Source organism: Spermophilus citellus, assembly GCF_964194105.1.
Source record: "Spermophilus citellus genome assembly, chromosome: X".
Taxonomy (NCBI): Eukaryota; Metazoa; Chordata; class Mammalia; order Rodentia; family Sciuridae; genus Spermophilus; species Spermophilus citellus.
This window is the reverse complement of record NC_138190.1, coordinates 752,457-769,352: the sequence shown is the minus strand read 5'-3', so window position 1 is coordinate 769,352 and position 16,896 is coordinate 752,457. Positions and strand designations below refer to the sequence as shown.

The following is a 16,896-nucleotide window of genomic DNA, read 5'->3' as shown; positions in this document are numbered from 1 at the left end:
AACCCACTTTGAGTTCTTTGCAAAACCTTTTCCTGACATTGTGTTTAAACAAAACTATGGTGAGAATCTCTGGAGAAGCTTATTTAAGATTCTAAGGTGGAGAAGGGAGTGCCGCTACATTAGGACATCAGACTGGGACCCTCCTTACCTTGCCTTTGGTCACACACTGTGTAGGAAAAAAATCATCACATGATATTCTCAGGGTTACTAAACACAGAGAGAAGTCCAGCCTGGATTTTCTGACATATTCCAACTAATATTAATTATGAGGAGAGAAGCTAAGTGGATGTCAGTTTTTAAAATTCACTGATGTCAAAAGCCTTCAAGAAGAAAGGGACTAGCTGAAAATGTGAAATAAAGACCTCTAGTGCTGCATCTACTGACATGGACAGTAGTGGAGTCCGCACACACAGAAGCAGCAAACTCACCACCTGAGATAGGGGAGTGCTAGGTGTTAGAGTACCTGCCTAGCATGTACAAGGCAGGATTGGGACCCGGGCACCAGAAAAAGGAAAGAGAAGGCAACTCAAGTATTTTGAGAAGGTGCCTTTTGAAGCAATAAATACAAATGACATTTTTTTTAAATGCTCTTTAACGCGCCTATATACAACAAAACACCTCAGACTTAGAACAAGCAGGAGTGACACAGTGGTGGTCCCAGAGTCATCCACAGACCGAACAGGCATTAAAAAAAAGAAAGAGACCAGCAGCAGGACACACAAGGGCACAATTCTATGGTCCAGCTGCAAGAAGGCTGAGGCAGGCTGAGCAAAAGTTCAGGGCCAGCCTCAACCCATCTCAGAAAACAACAAAAGAGCTATGGTGAAGCTCAGTGGTGGAGCACTCCTGGTGAAATCTGAAGGAGGGAAGGAAGCAAACAGGAAAGGAAAAGACATTTCACTAATCTGTACTTAAGGCTGGAGTGGAGAAGCCTCAACTAACATACATAATCTGTAATAAAACTTTAGAAAGACACAAAGAAATTGTGAAGTCAGGAAAGAACAATTGATTTTTGAGAAAAAAAATAGTGGGCAGCAACACTGTGAGAAAAATCAAAGAAATCAATAGTTGCATGACACAGTGAGGAAGAAAGCACTGCACTAGGGAGGGTAGGTACAGAAAAAGGTGACTTGATCCCGTGTATGTGTGTGCACGTGGGTGTGAGTGTGCATGTGTGGATGCCAAAACTCACCTCCCAGGTGTTTGCTTTTGTCATTTCACTCGTGCTCTGAGAACACTTACATGAGCACCAGGCCATGTTCCATAGCCCCCGTGACTCTGCAAAGTTGTTTAGCTCATGCTCGGTGCACAGAGGGAACAATAAATTGTTTTTAAAAAATCTGATAATACTCACTGTGATTACTTAAATTTCATCCTATCGTAAGGTCTTAATAGAAATAGTCTGTTCCCTTAAATATTTGAACAGACCTTCCACCCTGTTTTTAACAAAAATCATCTAAAATAAACTTTTTCCAAATGGACTTCAGTTTAGTCCAACCAGACTAATAAAAATTTAGAGTATAAGGTGTGAATTAATGTTCTGATGATGCTCAGAATCATTCTAGAATCTTAGAAATTGAATGGCATTAATATACATAAACACATTATGTATATTAAGTAATTCTTGCTTCTTAACCAGTTAACACTTGGAAATTCTACACAAAAAGGCACGTTTTGATTTACATCAGGATTTCAAGAAACATCCAGGAGTCGGGCATGGTAGCATGTCTGTAATCCCAGTGGTTATAGAATGAGCATCGCAAGTTCAAGACCAGCCTCAGCAACATACTGAGGCCCTTGAAAAGAATTTACCAGGATCTTCAAACAAAATTAAGAAATAAAAATATCTAGGGATGGGATCAGTGCCTAAGTACTCCAGATATGACGATAATGGTGGTGGTGGTGGTGGTGGTGATGGTGATGATGATGATGATAATGTTTATTATGGCATAATATGTGAGAGATGACTACAGATGAAAAAAAAACTTAAAATATAGAAAAATTAAATCTAACAAGAAGAGATATTTAACTGGGAGAAACATATTGCTTTCACATCTTCATGCTGAAACAATCCCTACATCCACTCCAGGGTGCACTCTCATTACCTCTAAATAGACAAAAAAGAAATGAAGGCACACACCCTTTTTACACATACAGTGGTTTCCTGAAAAAAAAAAAGGTTCCTTGTTCAAGGGGTTGAATGACTAATTCCAGTGAAAAACCAGGCTGAGGCAGGGGATCACAAGTTCAAAGTCAGCCTCCGCAACATAGTGAGGACCTAAGCAATTCAGTGAGAATATGTCTAACTATTTGAAAAAAAAAAATTTGTAAAAGAACTGGGATGTGGCTCAGTGGTTAAGTGTCTCTGAGCTGAATCCCTGGTACCAAAACAAGTAAAATAAAATAAAGTAAAAAAAAATTTCCTCAAGTTTGATGAGTAAGTCTAAAACAAACTGGAACAACTGAAGATCTCACCACATTTTTATATACAAGGCTTTTCTCCAGAGTGAGTTCTCCCATGATACTCAAAAGGAACCTGGAAAGGTGAAAGTTCTACCACATTGTGTAATAGGGTTTTCCTGATGTGAATCCTTTTGTCTTTGGACGAAACCATGAAAGCTGAATACTGGCCCATATGGCTTATCCACAGGATTTTCTACAGTCTGAGTCCTTTCATACAACTGAGCAAAACTAGAACACCTGAGCCCTTTGTATTTCTTACTTGCATATAATTTATTCATTTTGACATGAATCTTACAAGAAGAATCTTCCCAGTCCTTGGGAAAAAAGTGGGAAAATTAGAAGACTTCCCCCATTTCTCACATTCTCAGGGCTTCTCTCCATGAGTATTTTCATATAGGAGAAGGAAAGCAGGACTGAGATGGGATGGGAAGCTAACAGGATGTATCAATCCTCCACATTCTGAGGATCCCCTCCCCACCATGTGAGTGAAACGGCTTTGAAGGCACCAAGAAAAATGGAATGATTTTCCAAATTTTTTACTTTTAAAGCATTATTTAGTTAGATGTGGTGGTGTATGCCTTTAATCCCAGAGTCTCGGGGAGCTCAGACAGAAGGATCACAAATGTGAAGCCAGACTCAGCAACTTAGGAAGACACTAAGGAACTCCTCAAGTCCCTGTCTCAAGATAAAAAGTAAAAGAAATCTGGCTCAGTGATGGAGGGCCCTCAGACTAAATCCCCAGTACAATTTATAGATAGATAGGACTATCTATCTATCTATCTATCAGAATCAATGAATCTTTCTTCTCTTTGTGACAATACTGATTTCCCACATTTCACATTCAAAGAATTTTTCTACAGAAAACTTACAACATGTTAAAAGTGAAACTTTATTAACAGAAGACTTTGCCAATTGTTTTCATGAGTACAATTTCTCTACATGATGTGTTCCTTCATGTAAACGAAGCTGAACAGATGGAACAAAGGCTTTTCCACATTGCTTCCAATTATAGAGCTTCTCTCCAGTATGTGTTCTTCCATATCGTTGACGGTCACTGGAACTAGCAAAGGCTTTGCCACAAAGCTTACACTTATAGGGCTTCTATCCAGTATGAAGTTTTTCATGTGAGTGAAGGCCAGAGAACTGAGTGAAGGCTTTCCCACACTGCTGGCACTCATAGGGCTTCTCTCCAGTATGAGTTTTTTCATGTGAGTGAAGGTAACTGAATCTAGCAAAGGCTTTGCCACACTGCTTACATTCATAGGGCTTCTCTCCAGTATGAGTTTTTTCATGTGAGTGAAGGTGACTGGATCTAGCAAAGGCTTTCCCACACTGCTTACATTCATAGGGCTTCTCTCCACTATGTGTTCTTCCATGAATCTGAAGGTAACTAGATGTAGAAAAGGCTTTCCCACACTGCTTACATTCATAGGGCTTCTCTCCAGTATGTGTTCTTCCATGAACCTGAAGGGAGCTGGATGTAGCAAAGGCTTTGCCACACTGCTTACATTCATAGGGCTTCTCTCCAGTATGAAGTTTTTCATGTGAGTGAAGGCCAGAGGACTGAGTGAAGCCTTTTCCACACTGCTTACACTCATAGGGCTTCTCTCCACTATGTGTTCTTCCATGAATCTGAAGGTTACTGGATGTAGCAAAGGCTTTGCCACACTGCTTACATTTATAGGGCTTTTCTCCAGTATGAGTTTTTTCATGTGAGTGAAGGCTAGAGGACTGAGTGAAGGCTTTTCCACACTGCTTACATTCATAGGGCTTCTCTCCAGTATGAGTTTTTTCATGTGACTGAAGGTAACTGAATCTAGCAAAGGCTTTGCCACACTGCTTACATACATAGGGTTTCATGTCTGTGAAGGGTATTGTAATTAACAAAAGCTTTTCCACACTGCTTACATTCATAGGGCTTCTCTCCAGTATGTGTTCTTCCATGAATCTGAAGGTAGCTGGATGTAGCAAAGACTTTTCCACACTGCTTACATTCATAGGGCTTCTCTCCAGTATGAAGTTTTTCATGTGACTGAAGGCTAGAGGACTGAGTGAAGCCTTTTCCACACTGCTTACACTCATAGGGCTTCTCTCCACTATGTGTTCTTCCATGAATCTGAAGGTTACTGGATCTAGCAAAGGCTTTGCCACACTGCTTACATTTATAGGGCTTTTCTCCAGTATGAGTTTTTTCATGTGAGTGAAGGCCAGAGGAGTGAGTGAAGGCTTTTCCACACTGCTTACATTCATAGGGCTTCTCTCCAGTATGCATTCTCTGATGTACTCTAAGTAAACTGGGAAAAGCAAAGTCTTTCCCACATACCTTACATTTGAAATGTGCATTCCCCTTGTGTGGGATCCTGTGCCTTTGAAGACTTGTGTGTGAAGTAAAGGATTGACCATCTTGTTTACATTCACAGAGTTTCTCTCCAGAATAAGTTCTTTCATGTCTTCTAAATAAAGAGGAGAAATGAAAGGCTTTTCCACATACCTCACATTGAACAGGTTTACCTCCACTGTGTGTTCTCATGTGTCTTTGAACATCTGTGGGAGAAGATGAGGCTTCACCACATTGTTGATATTCATAGGGTTGCCACCCAGTATGAGTATCTTCATGTCTTTGAATGTCACTGGAACAACTGATGACTTTCCCACATACTGTACTTTCATATGGTCCATCTCCAGTTTTTGTTAACACTTGTTTGTGAACACTTTTGAGAGAAACCAGGGATTGCCTATACTGTTTAAATTCACATGGCTTCTGAGATGTGATCTGCCTATGAAGGAATGAAGGGTATATGAAGTCTTTGGTACACATATAACAACCACAAGGATTTACTCCAGTTTTCTTTTCTTTTTTTGAGAGAGAGAGAGAGAGAATTTTAATATTTATTTTTTAGTTTTTGGCAGACACAAGATCTTTGTTTTTATGTGGTGCTGAGGATCGAACCCGGGCTGCACGCATGCCAGGTGAGCGCACTACTGCTTGAGCCACATCCCCAGCCTGGATTTACTCTATTAAAAGTTTTCTTTGTCCAGTAAAGAACTGGAATCTCATTGAAACTTTCCCCACACTATCTTCTTGGCCATTGAAGTTTATCACATGGCTTCTTTGAAGAATGACCAGCACATTATCAATGCTGGATTCATTCATGATTTTATACTTATTTATGGGTCCTAGGCTTACATTAGTACCAATATCAGGTAAAGGCTAGGTTTCCTGATCTGTTAAAATTGCCTGAAAATCAAGAGATTGAAAGGAAACAACCCTTTGCAATGCAGCCTCTCTATGTTGATTATCCAAATAGTGATATTCACATGCAATTTCATATAATTTTGGCATGTCAAGTACTTTGAGAAGACTGAATATCTGTTACAGCTTAGTATATATTTCTGGGAAAAAATATTATAAGAATAAATACTTCTCAAATTGTGCATACTTCTTGGGTTAGTCTGTTTTAAAAACTATATGACATTCTCAGATTCCCTCAAGAATTTCTCTTGTGAGTACAATTACCTTAGAATGCTCTCAAAATTTTTGATCTCATCTTCAATGTTCTTTTCATTCCATTTGTTTCCTAAAATGAGAAACCAGAACAATCTTTATGAATTTTTAGGAGACAGAATGGTTTGTCAAATCGTAGGTGCCTTTTATGCTGCAATAATTCAATAACTGATTCCCTTTTTATATTGTATATAAATGAACAAAATAAACATGAGTTCTCTAGTAGATTAATTAAAAAAAAAAACATCATTATTACCTATAAAAGCCAGGTTTCTGAGGATTTCCAGCATCACATCTTGGTAAAGGTTCTTCTGGGAAGGATCCAGCAATGCCCACTCCTCCTGGGTGAAGTTCACAGCCACATCCTTAAAGGTCACTGAGACCTAAAATATCCCACAAATGTATAGTGGAGGCCAGGAGAGATTGACAGCATGAGAAATCTATACTCAACATGCATGATGTCCACATGGATCTCTGAATGCCTGATTAATTGTATGATGTGGTCCATCAAATCCTTCCTGTACTCAATTCCTCGCAGACATTCCAACACTAGAATTTTGCCACTCAGAAGGCAAGCAACTTAGTGTTTTACTCCCTTCCTTTGGTGAGTTCACAGGAAGTGAGACAGGCTCCTGGGTCACTCCTAACTTCTTTCTTGGTTGCACCTCTATTACAAGTTCTAGCAACCTTCTGTCCAGTGCAGAGCTGATATTAGCAACCCTGATAGCACTTACCCTTAAAAAAGAAACTGAATGAGAAGGAAATTGCTGGAATTATAAAACTCAGAGTTTAAGAGAGATTCTGCCAACCAGTGACTCACTGTGCATACACAGTTAATATAAACAACATGGCATTGACTGATCTCTTGATTCCTTCTGACAGTCTATTGTTCCATCTTTAAAGAAATGTCTAGAACACCCCACCCTTAACTTCCAAACATGGATCACTAAGAAGCTTCCCCTACAGACAACATTTAGACAACTTTACACTCAGGTTGTCACAATTTGTGAACTGGGGATTGAGTTCATCTTTTGTGATTACACCAAGAGAACAACTAGATGTTTGCAGGCACATTTCTCCAGAAAAAAAAAAAAATTAGTCAAATAGTAAACAAGCACAATGATTAATAAACACAAAAATTTGATGGTTTCTCATGTTAAAGCAGAATGTGGTAAGATGAAATGATGGAACATGACTTAGATATAAACCAATGACCCAAAGATGTCACCTTGTCCAAACAACAACCTTGCAAAGTTTTATAAGTCTCAGCACAATTTTATTAATGAACAGCCGACACTAATTTCTAAATCTCATAGCAACAGTGAATGCACATCAAGTATCAAAAACTCTAGTGAAAAGCAGTCACTTCACTGCTATAAGTTCATGTAGCCCATAGCCTTGTACTGCTCAAGACACTTTGATCAAGAGTGGGCCACATGTGCACTGGATGTCTGTTGTTAAAGAGTTTCCTCCTGCCTGTAATGATGCTGGTGCAAACCTGAGACAGAGCATTTCCAGCGTGGTAAAGAAGCAGGGTTGCAACCTAGAATCCTCACCTCTAATACAATTTGGATGGGAAACAAGCAACTCTATGTACAATCATAATAATACTATGATGTCTGCACTGTGGTGGAGCAGCCAAAAAGATCACCTACAAGAAGGTGCTCCTGCCAATGATACACAACCATTCTCAAGGACTTAAAACATGTCACATCCTGAGCAGCACAGTATCAGCAGAGGTGAGCAAGAGACTATGAGGAAGCCTTCAGTGGGCCAGCCTTCACACGAGGGAAAGATGAGTGACAGCAGATGTCTTGGATATGGATCACATGATGGTCCAGGCAAACAGGAATCCAGGTGGCCAAAGGCACTACATCCTCAATTTTGTAGACAAAAATCCATTTAGTGTCCATTCAAATGTGAAACACTAAAATACTTTTAATAAGCTCACAAGAAATTTCATGATATTTATTTATTTGTGATTAGAAATATTTAGAAAAAAATAAGTAGGGATTGAACATAGGGCACTTAATGACTGAGCCACATCCCCACCACATATGCCATTTTGACACAGTACTCAATAACTTGCTCAGGACCTTGTGAGGGGCTGAGGCCAGCATTGAAATTTATGATTCTCCTGCACCAGCCTCCCCAGCTAAGGAGAATACAGTCATGCACCATTGCACCTGTGGAAATTTAGTTTTCAAAAGAGCAAGTTATACAATTCTATACTGATGAGAATAAGGGAAAAATTAAAAACTCATAGCAAAATGACACAACAGGGAGCCTGGAACCATCTCAGTACTGCCATGAAGTAGGACAGAAATGGAAACACAAGCAGAACCATGGGAACAATGTCATCATGCCCCAAAGCCCTGAAAGTTTCCCAACAGGTACATGAAGCAGACATACAGAAGAATGCAGAGCAGCAAGCCTGGTGTGACCTTCACTAGCCCTTCAGACTGACCCTCTCTGATGCAGGACACTGGCCTGCAATCTCAGTGCGAGAGCCTGGTCACTGGCTCCAGACTACATGCAGCACATCTTATCCAAGTTTAGGCAATTCCTACTAATATCACCATGGAAATATCTTAATGTCTTAACACCAACTCTCACTCATCTACGTCAGAAGTGATCACTGTGAAAAATCAGCAGGAATTCCTTCGAAGGATTCAAGTAAACAAACAACCTGCATCTGGCAAGAGCAGCAAACTATTGTCTACCCACAACCACCACCTAAAATTTGATCAAGAAAGCTTCAGAGAGTTTCTTTTAGAAATCAGGTTTCAAAAACACCCAGGTTCAGGAGGCTGAGGCGGGAGGCTGGCAAGTTCAATGCCAGCCTTAGCACTTAGTTAGGCCCTTAGGAAGTTGGCAAAAGCCTGAATCAAACTTAACAAAAAAAGTTAAGGGGAAAGGTGCTGGGGATTTTGTTCAGTGGTTAAGCACCTGAGGGTTCACTGCACAGTATGCTCCCCCAAATAAAACAATGGAGATTTCTGAGGAAAGAAGGACGCTCACAGACTAGGAGGAAGCAATTCAGAGAGGCCTATGACACTCATGCTCAGCAGTGGTTGCTCACAGGCTGGGTTGTGCAGAGCAAAGGCACAGCAGAGCTTTAAACAGCACCACTGTGCATTAAAGCAGAGGACCCAGCACAACTACTCACAAAAACCAGACAAGTGAGTCTTTGCTGTTTCTACTCTTCTTCTCTAGTTTCTGGTGTATGGAGAAATGAGGCCAGGGGACACTGAGATCTAGCAGCAATATTTTATTGGTGGCACCACAACCCAGAAAAATAATTTCCAAAGCCTGAGCCCTGAGTACAGCAGGGCTTTTGCTTTTATACATAAAAACTTTTGAGGACATCCAGGCAAGGGAGCTGGGGCAATATATTGGAGGGATAATTTTATGCTTCTTATATGAAAATAAGCTTGTTAATGGCCTAAAGACACAGCTCAGACATATTAGGGACTTTTACTATGCTCAACCTGAAGAGGGATTGTTCTTTCTCTGCTACTTTGTTGGCTGCTTGTGCTACTGCATTACAGGTACCTGCAGCTGCTGCCAGCCTGCATGGTGACATGTTAGAGAGCACAGCTCCTGGGTGTCAGCCTGCAAATCCAGAGCCTGTCATCTCTGAAACTGTCAAAGTTTCCATTCTGTTCAATGACCCTAGCATTCAGGGAAATCTTTCAAAAGAGCTGAACACAAAATATTTACTAAACATAGCTCATAGACATAGTCTCTACACAAAGGCATGAAGCCTTCAACAAACAGGACCCACATTATAGGAGAAAAGAAAGAAACACATTTTTTTAATTTGTTAATGGATGGCTGGGGATGTGGCTCAAGTGGTAGCGCGCTCGCCTGGCATGCGTGCGGCCCGGGTTGGATCCTCAGCACCACATACCAACAAAGATGTTGTGTCCGCCGAAAAACTAAAATAAATAAATAAATATCAAAACACTCTCTCTCTCTCTCTCTCTCTCTCTCTCTCTCTCTCTCTCTTTAAAAAAAATTTGTTAATGGAACTTTATTTATTTGTATATGGAGCTGAGAATCCAACTCAATGCCTCATGCATGCTAGGCAAATGCTCTACCACTGAGCCACAACCCCAGTCCCAAGAAACACATTTTCATTCACTTATCAAAAAAAAAAGTACAAAGAATACTGACACACAGGAAAACATGAGTCATGAATGGAAAATAAAGCATTTTAAATTGACCATCCTTGAGTAAGATAAGACTCCAGAATCCCTGGGCTAAATTTTCTTTCTATTCATTTATTTGTTTATATTTTGTACCAAAGATTGAACCAAGGGTTGCTTAACAAATAAGCCACATCGACTGCACTTTTTTATTTTTAATTATTTCTATTTTGACAGAGCAATTCTCTAAGTAGTTCAGCACCTAAGTTGTTGAGGATACCTTTGAACTTGGGATCCTCCAGCCTAAGAGTCCTGAGCTGCTGGGATCAAAGGGATGTGCCACTGTGGTGGCCCTAGGCTAAACTTTCATTAACTGTCTTGAATTATTAGTATGCACGCACCTAAAACAAAACCAAAATACATCAGGAAGAGACATACAAAACTTCCCAGGACAATGAAGAATATACTGCTACATTTGGAGACATCACCACAACTCTGTTGGTCTGTGAACATGTAGCAGAGCAACAGACAGGAGGGCTTCCCTGGCCATTAGTCAACAGTGAAAAACACAGCCTTCTCAGAATCACAGTAAAACTCCCCAGAACATGCCCCATTCTGAGCCATAAAACTCACCTCAACAAGTGTGCAAGGCAAGTGAAATCCCAAGTATGCTCAAAGAACATGGGAGTTCAGAAATCACATCAGAACCAGCTGGAAAACCACTAAGTGCTGAGGGCCATTACCAAGTAGGAAATTTCCTTGCCAGCGTACCCCATGTTAATTTCGCTGTTGACATTGCATGTAAGGTGACCTTGCTCAAAGACCAAGGCGGATCCAGGTTTAGAGCTGGGCGGATCCGGGTTTAGAGCTGATCAGGTTTGAGCAAGTATCCCCGTCCTTGGATTAAGGGCGTTCCCAGTTTAAGACCTTGGATTTTAGGGAAGTTCCATGTTGAGGATTATTGCTGCTGGAATTAGGGCGTTCCTGCTGCCTGAGCTCTCATTGAGTTCTCGTGAGATTCAGAGAGGATTTTGGGAAATAAGCCTCGTGGAGTAGGTGAATTGGGTGGCAGCAGAACTGGGATTGCCCCAGAACGTGTGTGGAGGCCAGTGTGAGTTCGGGAATAAAGATTTGCTGTTTGAATCTACAAAGCTGTGTGGTGGCTCGTGATTCTGTGCCCAGCCAAGACTGCGGCAACTAAGAAGTGGGAGATGCAACACAGGACTCTAAACAGACACAGGAGGAAGAGGTGACTAAGGGGCAAACTTGACCATGTTGAGAAAAATAAAATGTACGAGTCCAACATGGGAAAACAGCATGGATGGTGCATTGGGGTCTCTGCAGCATCCAAAGCACATTCCAGAAAAGAAGAGATAAAAGCAACCATTGAACCTGGCATTTAAGGAAAGCAGAGAACGAAGAGCAAGGTAAGTGTAAATTAAGTACAGGCAGGAAACAGAGGGTGTTGGTGAAACCACAATCAAGAAATCAGCAGTCTGCAAAACCAAGTTCTTCCTGAACATCAGCATCACTGACAAACTAATATGTGGCTAGGGAAACAGAGGACAGGAGTGAGGTTATGGCTCAGTGTAGAGAGCTTGCCTAGCACCAGTGAGACACTGGGTTCAATCCTTTCCACAACATCAAAGTAAATAAATATTACAAAGGTATGAGAACTACAATAACAATAAACAAATAAGAAAACCAAGGACAAAAAAACTACACATTAGGATTAAACTAGCCAGTGTTACCATCCATGGGCTCTTCAACAATATCATGAACATGTGCTTGACAAAAATCTGATAACTTAGAGGAACTGGTCCAATAATTTGAGAGAGACCACCTTCTACAACTTACACAGAGATGAATACACAAAACACATGAGCCCTTGCCTACTGAAGAAAATGACTCAATAACTAATTCCCATCAAAAAAGTGAAAGGTATGGCTCTTAGACATCATACAGGCTGCCACACAAACTCCAGAACAGCCACCAATTTTAGACATTTTTTTTCTAGAATGCAGAAACAGAGTAAACACTTGTATGATGTTTAATTGCTCACTTAAATTGTCACCTTGATCAGATTAGGAGATATAGATGTTTAATAGGTTTCTGGGTATGTCCATGAGGGTGTGTCTAGGAGGGATTGGCGTGTGAGATAGCAAAGTGGAGAAAGAGGATCCTGGCTTGGATGGAATAAAAGCTGGAAGAACAAGGCAGCAGCATCAGAGCAAGCTGGATTCTTCTCAAATGGCTCTTCCACTGCTGCTGTGATCACCTGAAAATATCAAAGTTCCCTTCTTCACTCTTTCAAAGTGAAAACTAATAGACTGTTCATTCGAAACACAGGAAGAACAGATATTTGAGAATGATGGGAAGTGGAGAGGAAACGACATTTTAGAAGCAGGAGGCAACTGCAAATGAAGCACCTACAGCAGCTTTCAGAGGAACTAAACTGGGGGAAGGAAAGTGGATTTGCGATCCTGCTTCCTACACGTTTGGAAGAGTGGGGGCGGGCCACCAGCAGGGAGGGGAGGGGAAGCTGGGGACAGGAGCCGCCCATTCAACAATGGAAGCCAAGGGACAGGACCCAGGGCCACCTGCCAGCGGGAACTGGGCCTCATGCTCCGCAGCTGACCTCAGGGACTGGATACCCAGCCCAATCCTAGGGGCCAGAGAGCAGAAGCGCAGGGCCATCCACCTTGGAGGACTAGGCTGCACCCTCTGCACCAGTTTCCGTCACCCAACACCCAGCTCACCCCGCGGGACCAGTGGAAGAGGCTTAGGGTCAGCCGCCAGGAGGTGACTTCAAGGTTCTACCATCCAGCCCAACCCCCAGGAGCAGGGGACAGAGACCCAGGGCAACCTCCAGAGGCGACTCCGCCAGGCTCTGCAGCTCACCCCGTTTGCGGGGCCCCAAGGCAGGTGCTGACCACGTCCCTTCAGCCCTCGTCACATACTCACCATTTTTGTCTTCCTTGGGGACCCGGAGTTCTCTTGAGCAACCTCTGAGCACAAGAGATCTTCGGGACACGGGCTGCTCAGAATCACCTAGGCCTTTTGGGCAGAGCACAGGGGACCCAGAGAGGGAAGAGCCGTGCTGGTGAGGAAGAAAACCCCGCCCTTCCCCTGTGTTCGGAAACCTGATTGGACAGTTCCACCCCAGCATCCCTCACGGGCGCCTCCAGGAACGCCTCTGCATTGTGACTGACAGCTAATATTATCCAATCACTTCCTAAAGTTCCCTAGAGTGACAGATGCTTGGTCCCAGGCCTTTTCAAGTGGAGTGTCTTTGCTGGGTTAGAAAAATATTCCAAGTTAGAAGCCTTTGCTTGGAACTCGGTAAGGAGGGGATTGAGAGACTGCTTTCCCAGCACGGGTGATGCCCTGGGTGTTCACCTCACCACAGAAACAAAGAGCAATTAACAAAAGAAGTTACTTGGGGAGGCTGAGGCAGGAGGAGCCCAAGGTTCAGCTCAGGATCTACAGTGTTACCCGTGTTTACTGTGACGGGTCCTTGCTTCCCCAAATGCTGAAGTATAACACCAGAGAAGCACGTGGAGAGTGGAAAGTGGAAGGCTTAATTAAGGGAGAGCAGAAAAGATTCACCCCCACCCCCCAGGAAGAAGGGGACTGGAAAGGAGAAATCCCTGGAAAAGGGAGGTCTTCTCCCTTTTATACCTAAGGTCGCCTTTTGTCCTCCCACATTCCTGTCCTTTATTTCTCTTTATTGTGCATGTGATGGGGGCTGCAGGTAGAAGGACAAAGGGTGGGAAACTGATGGACTAGTGGGGCAGGGAGCAGAAACCTGGGCAGGAACACGATAGGGTGGTTTGATTAGCATCTCCCTGTTTTACTGGGAGCTACTCCCTTATTTAGGACCTGCCAGGGTCGTGGGACATAAATATTTCAATTTCTCAGCTGTTTTTCTGGTTTTCCCAGGCTCAGATTACACTCCATTTTCTTTATGGTTCCAGTTGGACCACATTAACCTAGCTACATAGACTCTTCTCTTTAAATCTGGCTTCACAAACAGGGAGATCCTAGCTAAAAATTAATTAAAGAGGGTTGGGGATGTACCTGAGAGGTCGAGCCCCACAGGGATTATTCCACAGAACCTCAAAGAAAAAGATACCTATCTACATATATAGTATCAGCTGGTGCGACCTCAGGCCATAGTCTCAAAATTTTTGAAACACTATTTAAAGATATCATATATATCACACATATATGATATCTAAAAATAAAAACAGTTTGACAATTATTTCAGTAATTCTCATCGCCTTCTGCCCCCTGATCTTTTGAGGAGATAGCCTGAGCTAAGAAAGGAAGCAATTGGTGTTGGTGATTTGGCTCAGTGTTCTCTCCCCAGCAGAATGGAGCGGGGGATGTGGGGAGTCAATTCCCTAAGGCAGCAATGCGGGGTTGAAATAAAAGGAGCACCTTGTGCTTAATGTCCATGTTCTACATTCCACTATTAGGGAGTTCTAGGAACCGACCTGACTCTGGTGACCCCACACATCAGGTCATCTCTTTACCCCAAATCCAAACAGAAAAGTTCATGATGACAAGCAGGAAAGGAACTTTGATCAGTGAAGCTACACCAGGAAGACCAGGGCACCATGTCCTCCGCCCTCTCTTCAGGGCTGTCTAGGACTCTCAGGTTTTATAGAAAGGGCAATCAGTCATAGGCATGTGTGTAGAGGGCACACTGTATGTAGGTTTGGCGTCCTCCGTGGCTTCAGGAATCTATGGGTCTCATAAAATGTCTGTGAGCTCATGGTCACGTGCCCCCTCAACACACTTCACCCCACTGCACAGGCTGACCTGAACTGACCTCTCAGGAAGGGTCGCCTCCCTTGTGTTCTTTCCTTATCAGTGGTTCAGAGGCACCAACATTTTCGAGAAAAGCCACAAGCCCACCTGCTCCTGCCTGGTAAGCACCATATCCCTAGCTGCTGACCCAGGGCTCTCAGCTTCCTGGGTTTCAACTGATAGTTAAACCAGAAAGAAACAATAACCCTGCTCAGCTCGGCCCATAAAGCCTGCGTATGAAACCCCACTTGGGGCACATGTGGCCTGTGGTGTTGATACCGCTGGTTACTGGGGAGGTTTATTTAAAAAGAAGTAACATAGACTTTTCCCACAAGGGAGATGGAGGCCACAGCTGGTACTCTGCTTTCCCCAGAAACCAGGTGTTTTGTCTTTTAATGAGTCCTAGGCTTTCTTTGTTCTCCATTACTTTCCTGCTTATCTTTCTCCTTCCTGCATACTTCAGTTGGCCCAGGACTGCTCTGTGGGTTGGCCCAAAGGTGAGAAACAGGTGGGTAGAAGGAGGAAGGGCAGGGTGGAGTAGACAAGGACACAGGAACATCCTTATAGCTCCCTGTAGGGAGGGGGAAATTCCTGGGAGAGGCATGGTTGGGCACAGGTTGGAACAAGGGCAGGTTCTTCATCAGGGTGGAGAAAGGAAAGACTGAAGAAATTTACATTTTAATCCCTCAGGGACAGTCTCCAACTTGCCAGACTCACTCACAATTGGCCTCCTTGATCAGACCTGACTCCATTTACCTATCTATAAGGACTGCCTGTCTCATTCTGGCTTCAGTATCTACCCCTTCCTGGAAAGTAAATTCAATTGTATTCTTTTCTCTTTTTTTTTTTTAAATATATTTATTTTTTAGTTATAAGTGGATACAATATCTTTATTTTATATTTATGTGGTGCTGAGGATTGAACTCAAGTGTCTCAAGCATGCGAGGCAAGCACTCTACCACTGAGCTACAACCCCAGCCCAAGAAAAGTCTTTTATAGGAAGGACAAACAGGTTTCTTTCTTTCTTTTTTTTAAATTTTAATATTTATTTATTTTTTTTTTTAGTTTTTGGCGGACAGAACATCTTTGTTTGTATGTGGTGCTGAGGATCGAACCCGGGCCGCACGCATGCCAGATGAGCGTGCTACCACTTGAGCCACATCCCCAGCCCATATTCTTTTCTCTTAACTTGGACTTGGTGAAGTCTTTCACATCCTGCACACTGGCCCAAAGTCATTCTACCTAGAAATATCACCCATGGACAATGGCGGGGGCGGGGGGGGGGGGATAACAAATGCACAGTCATTTTTTCACAAATGTGGAATAGTGGCCATATACCCTTTGAAGGCTGAGGACACAACCCCAGGTTTTTTTTTTCACCCTCTGGGCTGGGCATTGAATCCATGGCAGGAGCATAGTAACCCTGAGGAACACTCCCAGCCCCCTTTTTATTGTGGTACAAATAACATGGGTGGGAGCATAAATGTAATGAATTTGAGAATGAAACTCTGATGACCCCAGCCTAATTCCATTTTAAAATTAGGAGCCATCTCATCATCAACTCAGGAAAAGTTAATTTCTGTTTTACTATAAATTATTGCAACTTCTAAACTTGTTTGGAATCCCTGCCCGGGGCTTCTACTCACCTATGCCTGGCTTTCCTTAACCAGATAACTATCCTCTCTAGAACCTTTGTGGTTCTTCATAAAGCCTGCCTCCCACTGACCAAATACCAACCCTCTGTGGAACCTCAGTGGCACCTCATAAATTCTGAGGTTGGGATCTGAATTTATTCCCTACCTTGAAATGTTAAGCCATGATGATTATTAAGTTAGTATCTGTCTTTGTATTAGGCTTGTCCAATCCTGTGATCTGTAAGTTCTCAAGACATCCCATTTTACAACTTTTGTGCTATAAAATTGTGTTCCTAGAGAGCTGGGGTATCTTTAGCACAGGGTTGGG

At 42.6% G+C, this 16,896-nt stretch overlaps 1 protein-coding gene across 1 annotated transcript; it reads right to left on the bottom strand.

The window, feature by feature from the left end:
* Positions 1–4,303: 4,303 nt before the first annotated feature.
* On the bottom strand, positions 4,304–15,686 carry LOC308638963 (uncharacterized protein; the record flags this gene model as incomplete). The annotated part of the gene is made up of 5 exons (XM_081276891.1): positions 4,304–5,240; positions 5,981–6,041; positions 6,225–6,351; positions 12,986–13,176; positions 15,656–15,686. The coding sequence occupies 5 exons, from the start codon at positions 15,684–15,686 to the stop codon at positions 4,304–4,306; spliced, it is 1,347 nt and encodes a 448-aa protein (XP_081133017.1).
* Between the last annotated feature and the right edge of the window lie 1,210 nt (positions 15,687–16,896).